At 37.7% G+C, this 16,662-nt stretch overlaps 1 protein-coding gene across 10 annotated transcripts in view; it reads left to right on the top strand.

Annotated features, from left to right (window-relative positions):
* The window catches only part of PPP2R2C (protein phosphatase 2 regulatory subunit Bgamma), a 196,028-nt gene that overhangs the window by 137,384 nt on the left and 41,982 nt on the right, over positions 1–16,662 (top strand). For all 10 annotated transcript variants that reach the window (XM_069856346.1, XM_069856351.1, XM_069856356.1 and 7 more), the window contains 2 exons: positions 1,783–1,895; positions 3,444–3,621. In XM_069856346.1, coding sequence (XP_069712447.1) covers positions 1,783–1,895; positions 3,444–3,621 — 291 coding nt within the window. The remainder of the gene's footprint in view (positions 1–1,782; positions 1,896–3,443; positions 3,622–16,662) is intronic.

Raw genomic sequence — 16,662 nt, 5'->3', positions numbered from 1 at the left:
CCATATGGATTCTTTCATCTGAGGATTTCAAGCTGCTTACCAGACATAAATTAATTTAAACTTCACAACACCCTTGAGACTGAATGCATACTGAACCTCACAGAGATGTTTCTATATTTTGTGAAATATAAGTATGCTTAGAATTTCTAGGGAGATTTTAAAGTCCAGAGGCAGATGAAGGAGAAGAAAACCAACACAAGCGATACCTTTAACAACTAATAAAACAGTTTTCACTTAGGAAAGGGATAGGTTTGTCAACAGCAGCCAAGACCAACGGTTGAAAATTGTTTGTATTTTTTCTTATAATTAATTTTGCATTTGCTGTGTTTATACATATTAGAATAGTTAAGCAGGAATGCACTATTTACGTATGAAACATCTCAAGTGCACAACCTGTATGTATTTTTAGTAATTAATTAATGTGACTGATACTTATGAAATGTATCAAATATTTAAATGGAGATTTTTAGTTGCACATTGATCTAACCTCGTGTTCTGTAGATTGATCAACCATAATATTTTTGTTGATTGAAAATTAACATATCAATATCGTTAGGAGATGCACAATAGTAAAAACACTCATAGTAGCGGAGGGATTGATTTTGAAACAAAATGGTCAAAGTGCAAGTTACTATAGAAATGAAAAGCGATTAATCTATTCATATATTATGCCTTTAAAGTGATTTGTACTAGTATTTGAAAGAAGTATTTGGATCAGCCACACTGGGGAAAGAAAGTGGGATGACATGAGAAATTATGCAGGAACTGAGGTTAATGAAAGCTGTGGTGGCAACTGAAGTGCAGGAGCTTTGGAAAGGCTTTGGCTTCTTCATGAACAGATGAGTGGAACTACTGTCAGAAGCTTGGGGACAGATTTTTTTCAGGAGAAGAGTTGTCGTTGATTTTTCAGCCTAGGGAATGTTAGGGTCAGCAGGTTGGGTGTGGGTGAGCAACCTTAGGGAAATCTGCAGCTTCCGCTACAAAACCAAAGACAAACTCCACCTGAAATATTTGAAACACCTATTTATTGGCTTCAGAGGCTCTTTGCTAAACAAGAGGCATCCTTATTCCATCATCATATACTTTACCCACCATGAGAAAGTGAAAAAGGGAGAGTTTAGATTTAATTCCATTCCATGTAAGATTAATATATTTTTTTCCTCCCACCTTCTTTCTCTTACCCTTACAACACAATTCCTTCAATTTTTTCCTCAGTTATTTCTCAGCTGCTTTCCCTTAAGAGGGGAAAAATGTCTCATTTTTCACCTAGCCTTTCATTTGCTGAAGCTCCTGATTTTACACCAGTACACCACTGCCTTTTCCCACAATGGGCTAGGCAGGTATCATTGGTCTGTCTGTCTACTCCAAACTTTTCTTGTGCTGTTTGTAAGTAATGTAGCAAACCGGCTTGAATATCAAGATTATTTCATTGAAAAGTCAAATTCTAAAACTGAGCTTCAGTGGTGAGCACTGAATGGTTTTGATCTGTTCCACCTGCAAACTGCAAAGTTGGATATGAGAACAGCATGTGCTTTACATGCCATATGTGGTCTGTGAGCTGCCTGGAACCTCTAACTCAGCTGGAAGGAATTGGATGTGTTTTATGAGTAATTTTTCTCTCTGCAACATTTTCTGGGTGTGGAAAACAAAGCAATCCAGACCGTTTCAGCACAGGACTTGTCTTAACCAAGGTGTAGAATCTTCTGTAAGGAATATATTGTGAAAGGTGAGTAACCACACTGAGAATTCCTATATTGATAGTTGTTTGTCTTTATTTTAAAGATAAAACAATCAAATTGTGGAAAATTACTGAAAGAGATAAGAGACCGGAGGGGTACAACTTAAAAGATGAAGAAGGGAAGCTTAAAGATCTTTCTACAGTAACATCACTGCAGGTAAGCTGCTGTCTTTGTCCAAAATCCAGCTGTTTCTGTACGAAGAAGATTGCTAACTCTGTAAAGGATTTAAATATGTACTTATTGCTAAGCATTTATATGGTTGTTCTCATTGAAGTTTTAGCTGGCTTATGATGGTCTCAAATATGTTGCACATTTTCAAGCCACAAATGCTTTATGATATATTGACCAACACAAATGTTCAGATAGCTTAAATCAGTTTTATTCTTGCTGATAAAATTCTCTGTGTGACTTCATGTGCTTTCACACATAATTCTTTAGCCTGGTGTGCTGGAAGCATTCTACTGTAATGTTAAATGGTGTTCTTGCCTCATTCAGAGCGACTGAGTTAAAGACAGTACAACAAATTTCAGTTGCAATACTCTTTGCTCCCAGTGAATGAGAGGCTCTGCATTGCTGAACAGATGCAGTCATGGAACTCGTATAAACATGCATGATAATATAATAGATTTTTACTCTGGAACTTAAATGGCTGAATTCACTCCAGTTGTTTTGGCAAAGCAAGTGGCTAATAATTAGAACTAGAAGACTATATTATATAAGTATTTCTATTTCATTATTATTGAAAACAACCAACCAACCCCCACCTCCAAAACAATTCAATATTATCTATTGTGATAAAAGCCAAAGTGTAGAGATGATTACATTAATGGAACATTCATCTATTCTGTATGATTAGGCAAAAAAACCCCATTCCATATTGCCTGTAGTATGAGAATTAAAAGGCTGAGTGAACCATTGTTTTGTTCCATTAGTGACAAGCTTACCTCAAGGCTTTAACTTCTCTGTGTTCCTCTCTCAACTGTTTTGTGCACAGATTGTTTCTGATACATGTTCAACAACATCAAGTAGTCCCTATCATGGAAACAGCTTTGTAGTATTTAATGCATTACCAATAGGGAAGAAATTTTCAGCATCTAGTTATTGAAGTATGACATTGAAATAATGAGGTTGCAGTGATGAGTCTGTGGTCTTGCCTTTTCAGGAGTATGAGTGTATGTATAGTATGTCAATACACACATTAGCTTTGTTTTCCAAGACTTCATTTGTCATGTTTTGCTGAGATTATAACCCTTTAATCCCTTGATTTTTTTTGGAAAGACAAGCATCCAATAGCAAAAGAATTACTGAAGGTGATTTACAACTAACAACAAACTCTAGCAAAGGCAAAATGTAATGTTAGGACTTCAATGCTTATCAGAGACAGTGCTTCCTGTGTATGTGGTTCAATAACTCCTACTGTGGGACTGGTCTGTTCTGTGGTAGCTGCCAGTGCTTCCATTCCCACAGTCCAGGCTTTACATTGCTCTGCCTGAATCTTCATGGCTCTCCTGTCTCTCCCTTCCTCCTTGGCAGAGATGGCCTTGCCCAGCAATTCGTCCATGGGGAAATTCATCTTGCATACACTGTCAAGAAATTTTATAACGCCAAGCTTTGGAATTCTCTCCATTGAAACTCTCATCATCCTAGCAAAATATTATTTAAAGTCTTACTCCCTTTCTGGTTTATGTGTTGTTTATTTGGCAGGTGCCTGTATTGAAACCTATGGATTTGATGGTAGAAGTCACTCCCCGGAGAATCTTTGCTAATGGTCACACCTATCATGTCAACTCAATATCTGTCAACAGTGACTGTGAGACATACATGTCAGCGGATGATCTCAGGATTAACCTCTGGCATTTAGCAATCACAGATAGGAGCTTCAGTATCCTTTATTGTGGTTCCTTCCTTGCTAATGTTGGCAGTATTAGTGGGTCTTAAGAGAGCTGTTTTAAAATGTTTTCCCGTAACTTTAAAAATGTACATTTACTTATTAGAATCCCTGCAGTATTTGTAACAGAAAATGCTCAGATATCGTAAGAGACAGCTAAGTGTTTGCAAAAATTGGGGAATTTTATGTGAAAAAAAATAGTCAGAGCTGGTTAATGACAAGTAAATAGGAAACTGATGCCAACTGAGTGGTAACTAATCACCTCACTGGGATACTCTATACTGCTATTTCTTAGAGACATTTCATGCTGAACTATTTAACCTTGTTTTGCTGAAATGTCAGTCCTAACCCTTACCTGTCCTTACCTGACGGTGCCTCCTGTTCTCCGTCATCCTGCTTCCCAGAACCGTAATGCCTGACACATGCACAGTTTGGGTAAAGGCTCAGCCGCTTCATGTTAGTTTGTTTGGGGTTTTTTGTCTGTGATTAATGCAGCCTTTGCTGTATGAAGTGCTGATGTCATCCTGAAAACTGTATTGTGGGTTCATTCCAGTCATCTGTGAGGTTGCCCCTTGCACAGCAACAGGGTGGCTTGGAGGAGGAGTAAAAGAAAATGTGGCCAAAAAAGCGATTCTCTGCAGAACAAGTGTTTTGCAGAACATAAAGGTACCAGGAAGCAGAGAAACAGGTTATGGGGCCAGCTCGGAATACTCTGTTCCTTTAGTGATTTCCTTTTAAGTATTTCAAAAGGAGTTAGAAGAATCTCTGTGGATTTGTATGAGGGACTATTAAATGTCAAAGTGAAGTTGACCTGCTGGGGGCAAATTCCTAAAAAAAAAGGACCAGTGCAAGGGAGTGTTCTCCCTCTCTCTGCTGATTGTTTATATTTCTTTGTTCATGGGGCAGATCATCTGTGAAGCTTAACCCATGCTTTGTTAATATCACAGGAAACATTTTGATTAAATCAAACAACTCTTAATGTACTTAAAAAGCTGCCTTTGCAGGATCAAATTATAGATGGCTTTACCCTGGGGACTGTAGGGAATATCTCCTCATTTTATTTCCAAACTCACTTTCTTATTCTGTCTTTCACCCATCCAGGTTAAACAAGCTAAATGGTGCCCTCTTTAATAAGAATGTGTATATGGGATCAATCTATATGTGGCATTTCAAAACACAGCAATGTCTGCCTTTCATGTCCTTTAGTTGGAGAGAACATAGTGGGAAAATTGTTTGCCAGCGTGCTTGTATGATTTAGCAGGGTGGCTCTTCAGAGTATCCCTCTCACTGTAGCTTCACCTTTTAGTCCTGTATCTGTCCTGGATGTATTTGTACGTGACTACTGTGTGTTCACCTCTACTCTGTATCCTCCTCATAAAAAGCAGAGCAGTGAGTCAGACCAAGCACAGCAGCCTCTGTATGTCTGTGTATGATAACCAGAATACATTTTGGAATACTTATGCAAGATAAGTCTTTGCTTTTGGCAGTCCCTTTCATTTTTTTAACAGCTGTTTCAGAAACTATGGATTATCAAGATAAGTGTTTCTGACAACTTTAAAAAACCCAAATAAATAACTATTATAGTTCATGAGAACAGTATGAGTTTTTATTAACTCATTTGCCATGCTAAGAGCTTACGGATAGAATATCAGCCTCAAAAGAATTTGTAAACCCCAAATGCTTGTAGGTCCTTGAAAAGAAAATGTTTACCATGGGAGTTTTGATACAGTCAGAACAAAAGTATTGTGAATATAGTAGTTTAAAATAAGTCTTAGCATTTCTGCAGAGCTTTTTATCTTCATATGCTTTATATATGTTGATCAGTTTATCGTTAAGGAAGACTAAGAGGATGGTAGATAGGTGAATTTGTCTACTATTTTGTGGATGAGGAAATTGAGGTGGACAATTCAAAGAAATTGCTTATGAAAACCATAAATTTCACGGCTCTGAGTAACAACATTTCATTTGCCCTTTCTATGAAAACACTTGTATACAGGCCTCAAAAGCACTTGGCCTCCTGTGATGTGTCAAATTCTAGCCGTGTACTAAGAAAGAGGTGAAAAACTGACTTAGTCTTATGATCATAACTACTGCCATGTGTCTTTATGGAAGAACATGGATAGCAAAATTATTTGAAGTTGAGTAACTGTTTAGGATGTTATTGTTCCTACTCCTGAATGTTCAACTGCTGTATTCAGCGACAGCTGCATGGACTCTTGTTTCAAGCATTTGCACACTCCTGTCATTCAATATTTGCTGATAAAAAGTGTTTTAGAGTTTGTGACCGAATCATTGATTTAACTCTTAAAATTTGATATGATTTATAGTAGCATGCTCAATTTCTAAGTATGTTCAAAGAGTGATATGAGGGGGAAATTAGGAGTGTGTTTTATGTGATTTAGGATAGGAAACTCTTCCTGTATTTGAGACAGTGATTTTGGGATACTTATATGGATGTCTTTGGAATAACTGGGTTTCTGTCCCGCACTGGGGTACAGATACCACTTCAGTCTGTCCCATAAAGAAACTGCATTTCTGTCCTACAGAAAATTCGGCTACATAAAACTTGTAGTAAAAACATAGAGTGAGCTGATTGCAATTAGAACTAGACATATTAAGATGAAAAACTTCTGCCAAGCAAGCAATTTAAATTATAAATGAGTGTTGCTGGGTTTGGTGCCTTATGCAACACAGAGAGAGGGACGGGCATGACAAGGCTCAGGCAGTTTTAAAAATGCATGCTGCACATCTTTTTACTAGATGGAGAAATGGAAATGAAGCATCTTACTGTTTTACATGCAAGACTTCATTCCTTGAAATACATGTTTAAAACAATAAATAGAAAACATTTTGGTTTGAAGTGGCGTTTGCTAATAAGGGATCTGGCAGTGATGTGTATTTGTCTTTCTCCTTTCCCTCAGAGGCAGCACTGCTGCATATAATGAACTACAATCTGTTTACCCAAGAGGCTGGTTGTAACAATGACACAAACAACAAATACAGTGATAGAGTTTCTGGACATTCAGCTCATGTTTTGACATCTTTCCGAATAGCATGGGAAACATTGGAGAAAGAGTGGATTAGTGGCAGTATACTAGGGTGTTTTTCAAGTAAAGTACTTTGTCTTGTAGAATTTTATTTGAGAATAATTATGTTAAAACCATTATTTTAGCAGTTTTACAAATAACTGAGAATTGTTCATTTCTTTGAAAAAGAAAACACGAAGATCTTAAGTTAATTCTCTTTCTGTCTCCTTTGAAAAGTATTTTAAATCAGCTTTGCAATATTTGACCAGAATATTTGCCTTAGGTAAAGCCTTAGGCAAATAGAATGCAATTAGTGATTTTCTGGTTTGCCTTTCTATTAGCATAAACATTAACTGGGGTAAAAAGCAGAAAAATGGGTTTTATGCTGTGGCTGTGTAAATTTTCATGTGGAATATGCGGGACTTCTATATGTTGCTTCCCACTTGTAAGCAGATTTGATCAGTATCATGTGGGCAGGAGGAGGCAAGGGACAGGAGGAGGAGAGAGTAAAGGAAGGTCACCTGGTAAATAATCGTACATAGGAAGCTTTCCTTCACTAAAAGGTTTAATATGTTTGGTTGTGTTAGGGAGGACGAGTGTCAGTGTCCTTAACTATAGATGATATTCTTCACTGGAAGAGAAGTGAGGTAAACGTTGCTGTATTTATTAATGTTTAGTTTGAAATGGCTTAGCAGTGTTGCCAGTAGCTTAAGCCTTTAGCTAAGTCATCTTGGATGTAGTGAATGAGTAAATAGGACTGCTGGAATCATACTGATAAGGCTTACTTCACATCAGCAGCAATCTTTGGACTATCTAGCTGTACTAAATATCCTTTATGAGAATGTATTTGGATTGCTCACAGAACTATGTAGCTCATAGGACTTGAACTCCCTTCATTTCCTGGTAACACACTATTTCACTTTAGAGGCTGTCATGGCATTGCTATGGAAACAACATCGCTGCATGTGCTGATCTTGAGACTCATCTTGACTAAAATACCCATTTCTCAGTCAGATCAATATAGTCCAGAGTTATCCTGTTTTAATAAAAAATTCCTTCTTCCATGTCCCAAAAGGGTTAAGTTAATTAGCAAATCACCATAGGGCCTTCTTACTGTCTAATGTATTCCAGTATCTGAAGAGTATCATGAAGAGCCAGATCGTTAGGCACTGTATCTTGGGGAAATCAATTTACTTAGGAAGTGAAGAACAACAAAAAAGTAAGAGAAATAGAAAAAAACAAAATAAAGTGGTATGTGGGTGGAGACCAAGTCTGTGGCAACCCATTGTGCCCTTGAATACAGTGCACGTACAGGGCATATATAGTGGTCTGGGTGCAGCCCTCAGGCTGGGGAAGATAACTAGCCTTACAGAATACCTGTTAGCTGCCTCAGCGCTATGCACTTGAATGCCTAACTGAAAGCAAATCTGCGGTATTCTCTCGGCATTTTGGAGCTTTAAGCTGGAAAATTTATGCCCTTGGGTGAGATAAGGTTGTTTCTATAAAAATTCCTTAGCCAGGATGACTGCGCACAAGGTGTATACACAAGGATGCACGTTCTGTGCTCTCAAAAGAAAGCCTGTACTATGTGAGAACCCACTGCCACCCCCACCTGCAGCACTGTTTTCCTTAAGCATTCTGTTTGGGGAGATGGCAGACATTATTTCTCTTCTTTTGGGAGCTCTGTATAATACATTTTAGCACTTCCTAGTCTATCAAGAAATATTCTGTATCATGTGTTTAACAGGTATGTATCGTACCACAGAGTCATACTCTAGCTAAGTTGCTATGAGCAACGTTTGAGTAGCTTTTACTCAAATTTCTATTCTTTTTGTATTTTTTACTTCCCGAAGTCTCTCCTTCTGTCACGTGTATTGTCTCTGTCTCTCTCTTCTTCAAAGGAGAATTAAGATGTCTGCAAAGCTAAAATTGTGTGTGAAAGAAGTAGAGGACTGCAGAGGAACTATGTACCCTATCATGGTTTGGCAAGCTCTTTTGAAGTGTAACTATTGAGAAACAGTTGCTTTGCTTTTCCCCTACCTGAACAACCGAGGAAAAGAAAAAAAACAAACAGCTAATTTCAACAAGCTGATTAGATTCTGGATTATTGCAATAAACGCCTTAGCCTCCATGCTTTTTCAGCAGGGGAAATACCAGCCTTCTAGTAAAAATAAAGCGTCAACAGTAATAAAAATAAAGATTTGACACCTAACTCGCCTCTGACTACTGTCAACTGGAGGATTTCTGTGGATTATGATAAAAGTTGAATTATGCACTACTTGAGGAAGGCTACCAGAAATGGTGACTAAGGGCTCCAGTGCCCTATCTTGCAAAGCTGTAGGGAAGAACAGAAGGTAGAGGTAATTGGATTTCAAAAAAAAAAAAAGAAAGAAAAAAGAAAAAAACTTCTGTTGCATGAAACTTGTGAATATACAAAGTTCGCACCAAATATCAGTACTTAACAGTTAAGTTTTCGGGCTGCATTGCTGTTTCTCATCTGCTGATAATTGCATTGTCACGATAGAGATATTTCCTCCTCTATATTACTGCAGTACTTGACGTACTTTAACACAATGGAGTTGTTTGCAGAAAAATATTTTAAAATAATGTTGTTAAAATTTTGTGGTTAGTCACCCCTAGGCTCACTTTATATTTGATTAAACAAAGACTGTTAGAGCCAAATAGGTTTGCTAGAGTTTCAGCCCAGATTCTGAATACTACCTGGTGAGACCCCATTTTCCATTATTTCCATCCATACACTAAGTCTACATCAGATATATTGGCAAACTGCTTGGGAGAGAGAAATCCTGTAAAAAAGGTAATGGAGGTGAAGAAATGGTAGGAAAATGGTTTCATTTTGGGAAAGTAGGTCAGTGTATCTTTGCTCTGTAGAGGTCTGTTGACTGCCAAAATGTAATGGGATGGAATTTCACTGAACGCCAACAGTGGTTTTTAACTAGGGTTCACTTGCTTTGATGGAGAGAGAAAAAAAAAAATATAGTGGTTGTTTTTTTTTAAAAAGTGACAATTCTAAACTTGCAAAAGGAAATCAGAAGCAAAACTTTGTTTTCCACTGAAATGATTTTACATTTCCAATGCTTAGCATTTAGTCATTTGATGATTAATTTAGGAAAAGAATTGTAGTACCTAAGCCTGATTATTTCTCCCAAGGAATTTCCTTTTAAGTTGCTCTTATCTGAAGCAATGGATATTTCTTTTCCTCTTGAAAAATGAACTATATGAGATAGAAATTCATGGTTATCTGTTTAGCAATGATTAGTGATTAATTTCAGGGTTTTTTTAAGTGATCCAATTTTCAAAGCTCTGCAAAATGGCAGTTTTTATTGGTTTTGCCTATTAACTTTTGTGTTAACTTTTGAGATCTTTCAGCTTAGAGTATGTGTGCATTAAAAATAAATTATTTTAAAATTACCTATCCAGCTGTAGAATCCAAATCACCTCTAGTAACTTGAAGATCATTTACACTGGTGTACTTCAGTATTTAGTTTCACTAAGAGCATAGAATGGTTTGCGTTGGAAGGGATCTTAAAGATTACCTAGTTCTAATCGCCCTCCCCCCTGCCATGGGCAGGGACACTCCCACTGGATCAGGCTGCCCAAGGCCCCATCCAGCCTGGCCTTGAACACCTCCAGGGATGGGGCAGCCACAGCTTCCCTGGGCAACCTGTTCCAGTGCCTCACCACCCTCACTCTGAAGAATTTCTTCCTAATGTCTAATCTAAATCTTCCCCCTTCCAATTTAAAGTCATTTACCCTTGTCCTATCACCACATGCCCTTGGAAAATGTCCTTCCCCAGCTTTCTTGTAGGCCCCTTTCAGGTACTGGAAGGTTGCTATAAGGTCTCCTTGGAGCCTTCTCTTCTCCAGTCTGAACAAGCCCAGCTCTCTCAGCGTAATGTTGAGGATGCCAGAACTGGACACAATATTCCAGGTGAGGTCTCACAGGAGAGGAATAGAGGGGCAGAATCACACTTCTTTTGATGCATCCCAGGTCACGGTTGGCTTTCTGGGCTGCAGGCATACAATGCTGGCTCACATCAAGCTTCTCATCAATCAGCACCAAGTCCTTCTCCTGAGGGCTGCTCTCAATCACATCATCCCCCAGCCTGTACTGAAATTGCAGATTACTCCAACCCAGATGTAGGACCTTGCACTTGGCTTGTTGAACCTCATGAAGTTGGTATGAGCCTACTTCTGCAGCTTGTCCAGGTCCCTCTGGATGACACCTCATCCTTCTGTTGTGATTGGAAGCAGGTACTGTAGCTCTTATATTATTCTTATTCCTGATGCTGAATATTTCTATGTCAGCAAAGTGCCATAGGTATGAGTCACAACTGATCATAGGTCATATACGAAGGCTCAGAAATACAAAGAAGCTCCAATATAAAGCTTATAAAGTGCTGCTGATGTGTCCACAAGAAAGTGCTGTCCTGTGTACATATGATGGTGCTTAAGGGTACCTAAGAGTATTGTGTGAATTGTGCAAAATAATCCCTTGTTTCGGGAAAGATTCTTTGCATTAAGTATTATAAGCCATTCATATAATCTTTTACAGATACCCCCAAAAACTAGTGGATAAATCTTTGTTTTGTAGTGAGGCCCAAGATGTGTTTCAAATCTTACTGGAGTTTTCATGCTTTTTCTGTATTAAAAAGCTTAACAAATACATAAACTTGATAAATCATTTTCTGAGTTGGGCTCTTCCATGCATTATTTTCTGGGCTTTTTCAATTAGTATTGTGGACCTGGAAAAGCAAGTATGACTTTATTACAATAGTTACCGGGGAGGAAATAAAGAAGTTTTGTTACTGTCAAAGTGATGTATATCTATGCGTTATTTCTTATCTAAAGTCGTGACCCATCCAAGTTCTGATACTCTCCTTTCAGTTTCCTCTCTGTGGGCTTATTCAGAAGTATATCCTTGATCGCATGAAAGTAAAAATAACTTTTTTGTTTTCTTTAGTTGTTGGGAGGACTTCCTTGTGCTGAGAAATTCACAAATAGTGGTATCTGTGGGGCTTATTGCCCCACTGGAAATCATGTCACAGGTTTGTGGTCAGGTGGGGTTAGAGTAGCTTGAATTCCCGAATAACCAAATTTCTTGCATCATCCTCGGAGATCAAAGAGGTAGAAAGATGTCTGAATCTTTGTTGATCATTGTAAAAGTTAATTTTTGAAGACAAAAATGGGATTGTTAAATGCATTTTGGCCTCTTTTATATGTTTTTTCATGAATAGATTTGCATTTATTTTGCATGATGTTTGTAGCATTAAGCCTCAGACTGTGATGGTTTAAACAAAGTATAGTAGCAACTTTATTCATGTTAAAAGATTAACTGCACACCACACCTTACCTATGTGTACAAGCATAGATAGGCAGAGTTCCACAATCAAAGCTATATGTGCATTTTAAAAGGAATTTTTTAATATATATTAAACTGGAAAAAGACAGCACTTAACAGAACAAAACACAATCATAATTTTAATGAAGCTGTTGAGCAGCTAGATATAAATAAAGCCTGATTTTTCTTTAAACTGTTTTAAATTCTGTAGGGGTCCACGCTAATTGGATATGTAATACTAAATAAATAATAATTAAGAAGAATTTATAAAGGAGGAAAGAATTCTCTGACTGTTAGACTGGGGATCACACTGATTCCATGGGTGTGTAGTTAAACAATGCATCAGGCACCTGTTCTTTGTTACCACTGTAGACGAATGTGGCATAAAATAAAGAATTTTAAGCTTTAAACAAAATCTCATGCGGCCACCAGAACAAGAATCTGGTAAATAGGTATGCGTAACTATAAATTGTCAGCTCTGAACTGAAGGGAACCCAAAGAGTAAATGGAGCCTTTCATGAGCTCTCAACAGACTCATTTGTAAGAAAAATTCTGTTTCCCTGGTGCAAAGTGCCAAGAGGGAGCTGCATTTCTAGGATCATTTCTAGGATCACCTAAAGGACTTTGTCTTCTAGACCCTAGCTTAGATACAGCTTCTGCAACAGGCATCAAATTGTTTCTTCTGCTTGTTTTGAAGTAAAAGGACATTTGGACACCACATTGTTTCTAATGCGGTCATCATCACATACGAGGAGCGGCTGAGAGAGCTGGGGTTGTTTAGCCTGGAGAAGAGGAGGCTGAGGGGAGACCTCATTGCTCTCTATAACTACCTGAAAGGAGGTTGTAGAGAGGAGGGTGCTGGCCTCTTCTCCCAAGTGACAGGGGACAGGACAAGAGGGAATGGCCTCAAGCTCTGCCAGGGGAGATTTAGGCTGGACATTAGGAAAAAATTTTTCACAGAAAGGGTCATTGGGCACTGGAAGAGGCTGCCCAGGGAGGTGGTTGAGTCACCTTCCCTGGAGGTGTTTAAGGCACGGGTGGACGAGGTGCTAAGGGGCATGGTTTAGTGTTTGGTAGGAACGGTTGGACTCGGTGATCCGGTGGGTCTCTTCCAACCTGGTTATTCTATGATTCTATGATCATCTGTTCTAGAATATCTTAATTGAGTGTGGTTTTTAAGCTTTTCAGAGCAGGAACAGTCATGTTTATATGTTATCTTGTGCAAACTGTAGTATTTATAATTAACTACTGTCATTCAAATAACAGATGATATTCATAGCCAATAGGGCTGTGTGAGTGGGACTATAAGGATTATTTGTTTTCAAGAATTACAAGGAAGTCACAGCATCTTTTAGGAAACTTTAAATCCAGATTTAGGGGGTTCTGAAAAAAATGAATAAATTTTTAAAAATGGTCTTCCAAGACTTTTGTTCAGTTTTGTTTCTTGCCAGAGGATAGTTTATGATCTTAGTCGTCAGAAACAAGAGCTTTTTAACTATTTTTATCACCGTTAATTGACTCCTATCTCAGCATCTGTTAGCCAGTCAGAGAGAACAGAATGAGAGAGCACATCTGATAGCCAAAGGAGAGATATCAGAACTAGTTAAACATTATTTTAGCATTGAATCAGTGTCTGAGAGCTTCCTGCCAGGCAGCTGAAAGGTACATTGCTGCAAAAGCAAACAAAACATGGCTGGAGTGTCAGATATCAGTGTCTTCAGGGCATGGGATAGTGCTATAAAATTACTCCTTATCCTAGCCATCCTCCAAAAATAAATAAATTGGAAGAGTGAGCCTGGCTGTGAAAAACTAATTATAGCTGAGCCCTTTGCATTCTTGGCAAAGACCAGTCTCTTGCTTTTTCTGGGGTTGCTTTTAAAGAAGTTAATTTAAGGTGATTTGAGCATAGCTATAGCCTTGGGATAATTACTGCACTGCAGATTTATTGTTTAATAAAAATATTAATTTGTTAATCAGAATACATAATTTTCTTACTTATCACTCCTGTCCATACACAACTTGAATGAATAAGTATGTGATTATGTTATCCATTTAATGGATTTCTTTATCTAACCCTCTGTCTTCTCTAATGCAGTTGTCCCCAAGTAGAGACCCATTTAGTAGCTGCCAAGGTAAGGAAAAACATAGCCAGAGGCATTAAAATACTCCTGGTTTTTAAAACTGTATAGTGAATTGCAAAAAGGAAAAAGAAAATTGACTGGAGCTGTAGCAGAGGATGAAGAATAGTGAGAAATCCCAAGCCCATAAAAGCCATTTCAGAACTCTTTAATAGTACATTAAAGAACAGCACTGGGATTTTGCTGTATTCATGTGTTTGTAGAGTGATCGAGGCAGCACAACTATAATACTTAAAATTTTATGGTAGGTGCAAAAATGTACTTTATAGGGATCTCCATAGAGCCAATTGCTTTTGAATTTAATTGAGGCTGTTATTCTTCTGGTTGTACCAAACAAGTTACTATTTTGTACCAGGAATGTCCTTTAAAATACCATTACCTTAAGCTTTCTCAAGCTTATTGCTATTAAAAAGAGGACTTAATGGAGCTGAAATGAACCAAACAATTTCCTTTTTCACCCTAGTAGTTTATTCCATTAGAATTTTTAGGTTTTATCCAGAATCTGAGATCCTTAGCAAAGAGGGACTTGGAAACTATAGCAAGAAGTATTACATTACAGATATCACATCATGGAGCTGATACTTAGCTAAGTAGCACTCAAATTTTAGTGTAGTGTGGCTGCAGCTGATGAAGTTATTCCTGTGGAAACAGGTAACAGGATTCAGTCCAAGATTTATTGTCTTACTAATTTTATGTCTTCAGTTGATGACTTTTAATTGGTATAGTGTCATTGTGGAAGCTTTTAAATTGCATGCTTCTGTTTCCCTCTGAATTAATTTCTCACTGAAGCATTTTAAAAATGAGTGATTCTGTATTGTCATAGGTGCAAGTGGTGTATCCAACTTGCAAAGCATGTATTATGAATTTATCAAAAGTTAGACAAAAAAGAAAACATTTACATGGGTCTAGGTACAATTATACGAAAAGATAATGTATAAATAATTTAATCAGCTCTGCCAGAGGGGAGAATTCTCTTAAATGAGTTTAATTATTCTTGTTCCCATGTGAGTTTGGAATTGAAATCAACCTTGCAGAGCACAATCTTTTGCAGAGTATTAACATAAAGAAGTAGAAAATATAACTTGCTTTGCTCATTGGCTAGGATCTTTTGGCTTGAAGAGTGTTCTGCACGAGAATCGAGATGCTATACAGTATGTCATACGCTGTTGTGTTCTGTACAAGAATGGAATGCACACACGATCGTCTCAGGTATTGTAAAGCTTGCATTGTGTACTTCTGTGTTCTGGTTGAGTCTTTAAAACCTGAGACTCTGGAAGCTTTTCTCACTGTTGAAGTAGCCAGGATATTTCTCATTAATGTAGACATTTCTCTTTTTTTCTGTTATAATATGCACTGGCAGGGACTGCACTTTAGTAGTGCCTTTGCATGTGGAATTGCAATGGTTAAGGGAGGTCACTTCTAGGTCCTTTGGAATAAAAAACCTCTGTAAATAAAGGCAATATTCACTTTAACAAAGTTGCAGCACCAGGGTTAAGAATAAGTTTATTTTGACTGTTCTTATATTGACTACCAGCTATGTGACTTGTCTGTAATCAGTGTTCTGAAAGCACATCAAGCAAACAAACAGGCTGTGAATATTGATCCGCTTTGCCTTGGAGTATAATTCCGGTGTTTCAAACTCCTGGAATCCATTATTCTCTGTGGTGCTGACAGACTACACGGGTGAGCATTTTAGTAAATACTTTCACATAAACTAAGCAACTAGATAATAAGTCCTAAAATGTTTTAATCAGGCGTCTTGGATTATTTGGTAGATTTTCACTAGTGTTTCTCATGAGAACTGAATCTGTTCCTCATTTTCATTTTCACACTGCTCACATTCAGGGATTTCCTTGCGGTGCAAAGTTGTTTGCAGGCATAAATATCAGTATAAGTTCTGAATGGACGCCTTTATTAGTATTTTTAAAATACCTATTTTTCAAAAGCATCTGAGTGTTTTTGAAGATGATTTTATTTGAATGCTTCCATAGCAAACGTCCAGGGAAGGAGAAAATATTATGCTCTAGAAGGCATTCTAGCTAGCTAAATTCTGCAAAAAAAGCGTCCTTTGTGACTTGAATTGTGACTGCAGTTAAAATACAGCATCTTTCTACTCTACTGAGGTCCAAATACTGCTGTATTGGGATTTCCTGCAAGGTATATGGAAGAATAAATTGCATATAAGGAAGAAAAATCCCTGCCAAAATGCTCTAAAGAGTCTATGCCCTCCAGCTGTAAGCTATGTGTCTGCCTTTTAATAGGCAGATCTTCCTCAGCTGCATGGGATTTTAATAATTATCAAGATGAGTTTTCTTTATGGTAGCTCTTAGTGCATAGATTCTTCATTAAAAAAAACCCAGAAAACTGAGTTATCTCTTCTTTCCTGTAAGTTGTGTGGGAAACAATCCATGGCAAGGAGTTTAGGAAGTTGTAAATGAATTTCTCCATACTGTCATGGTCTGGATTCAGTAAAACCAAGTAGATCCCTTTCAATTCTCTTTTAATCATC

The sequence above is a fragment of the Phaenicophaeus curvirostris genome, chromosome 4, assembly GCF_032191515.1.
Source record: "Phaenicophaeus curvirostris isolate KB17595 chromosome 4, BPBGC_Pcur_1.0, whole genome shotgun sequence".
NCBI classification, from domain to species: Eukaryota; Metazoa; Chordata; class Aves; order Cuculiformes; family Cuculidae; genus Phaenicophaeus; species Phaenicophaeus curvirostris.
The sequence above is the reverse complement of the archived record's forward strand: the minus strand, read 5'-3'. Positions and strand labels throughout refer to the sequence as shown.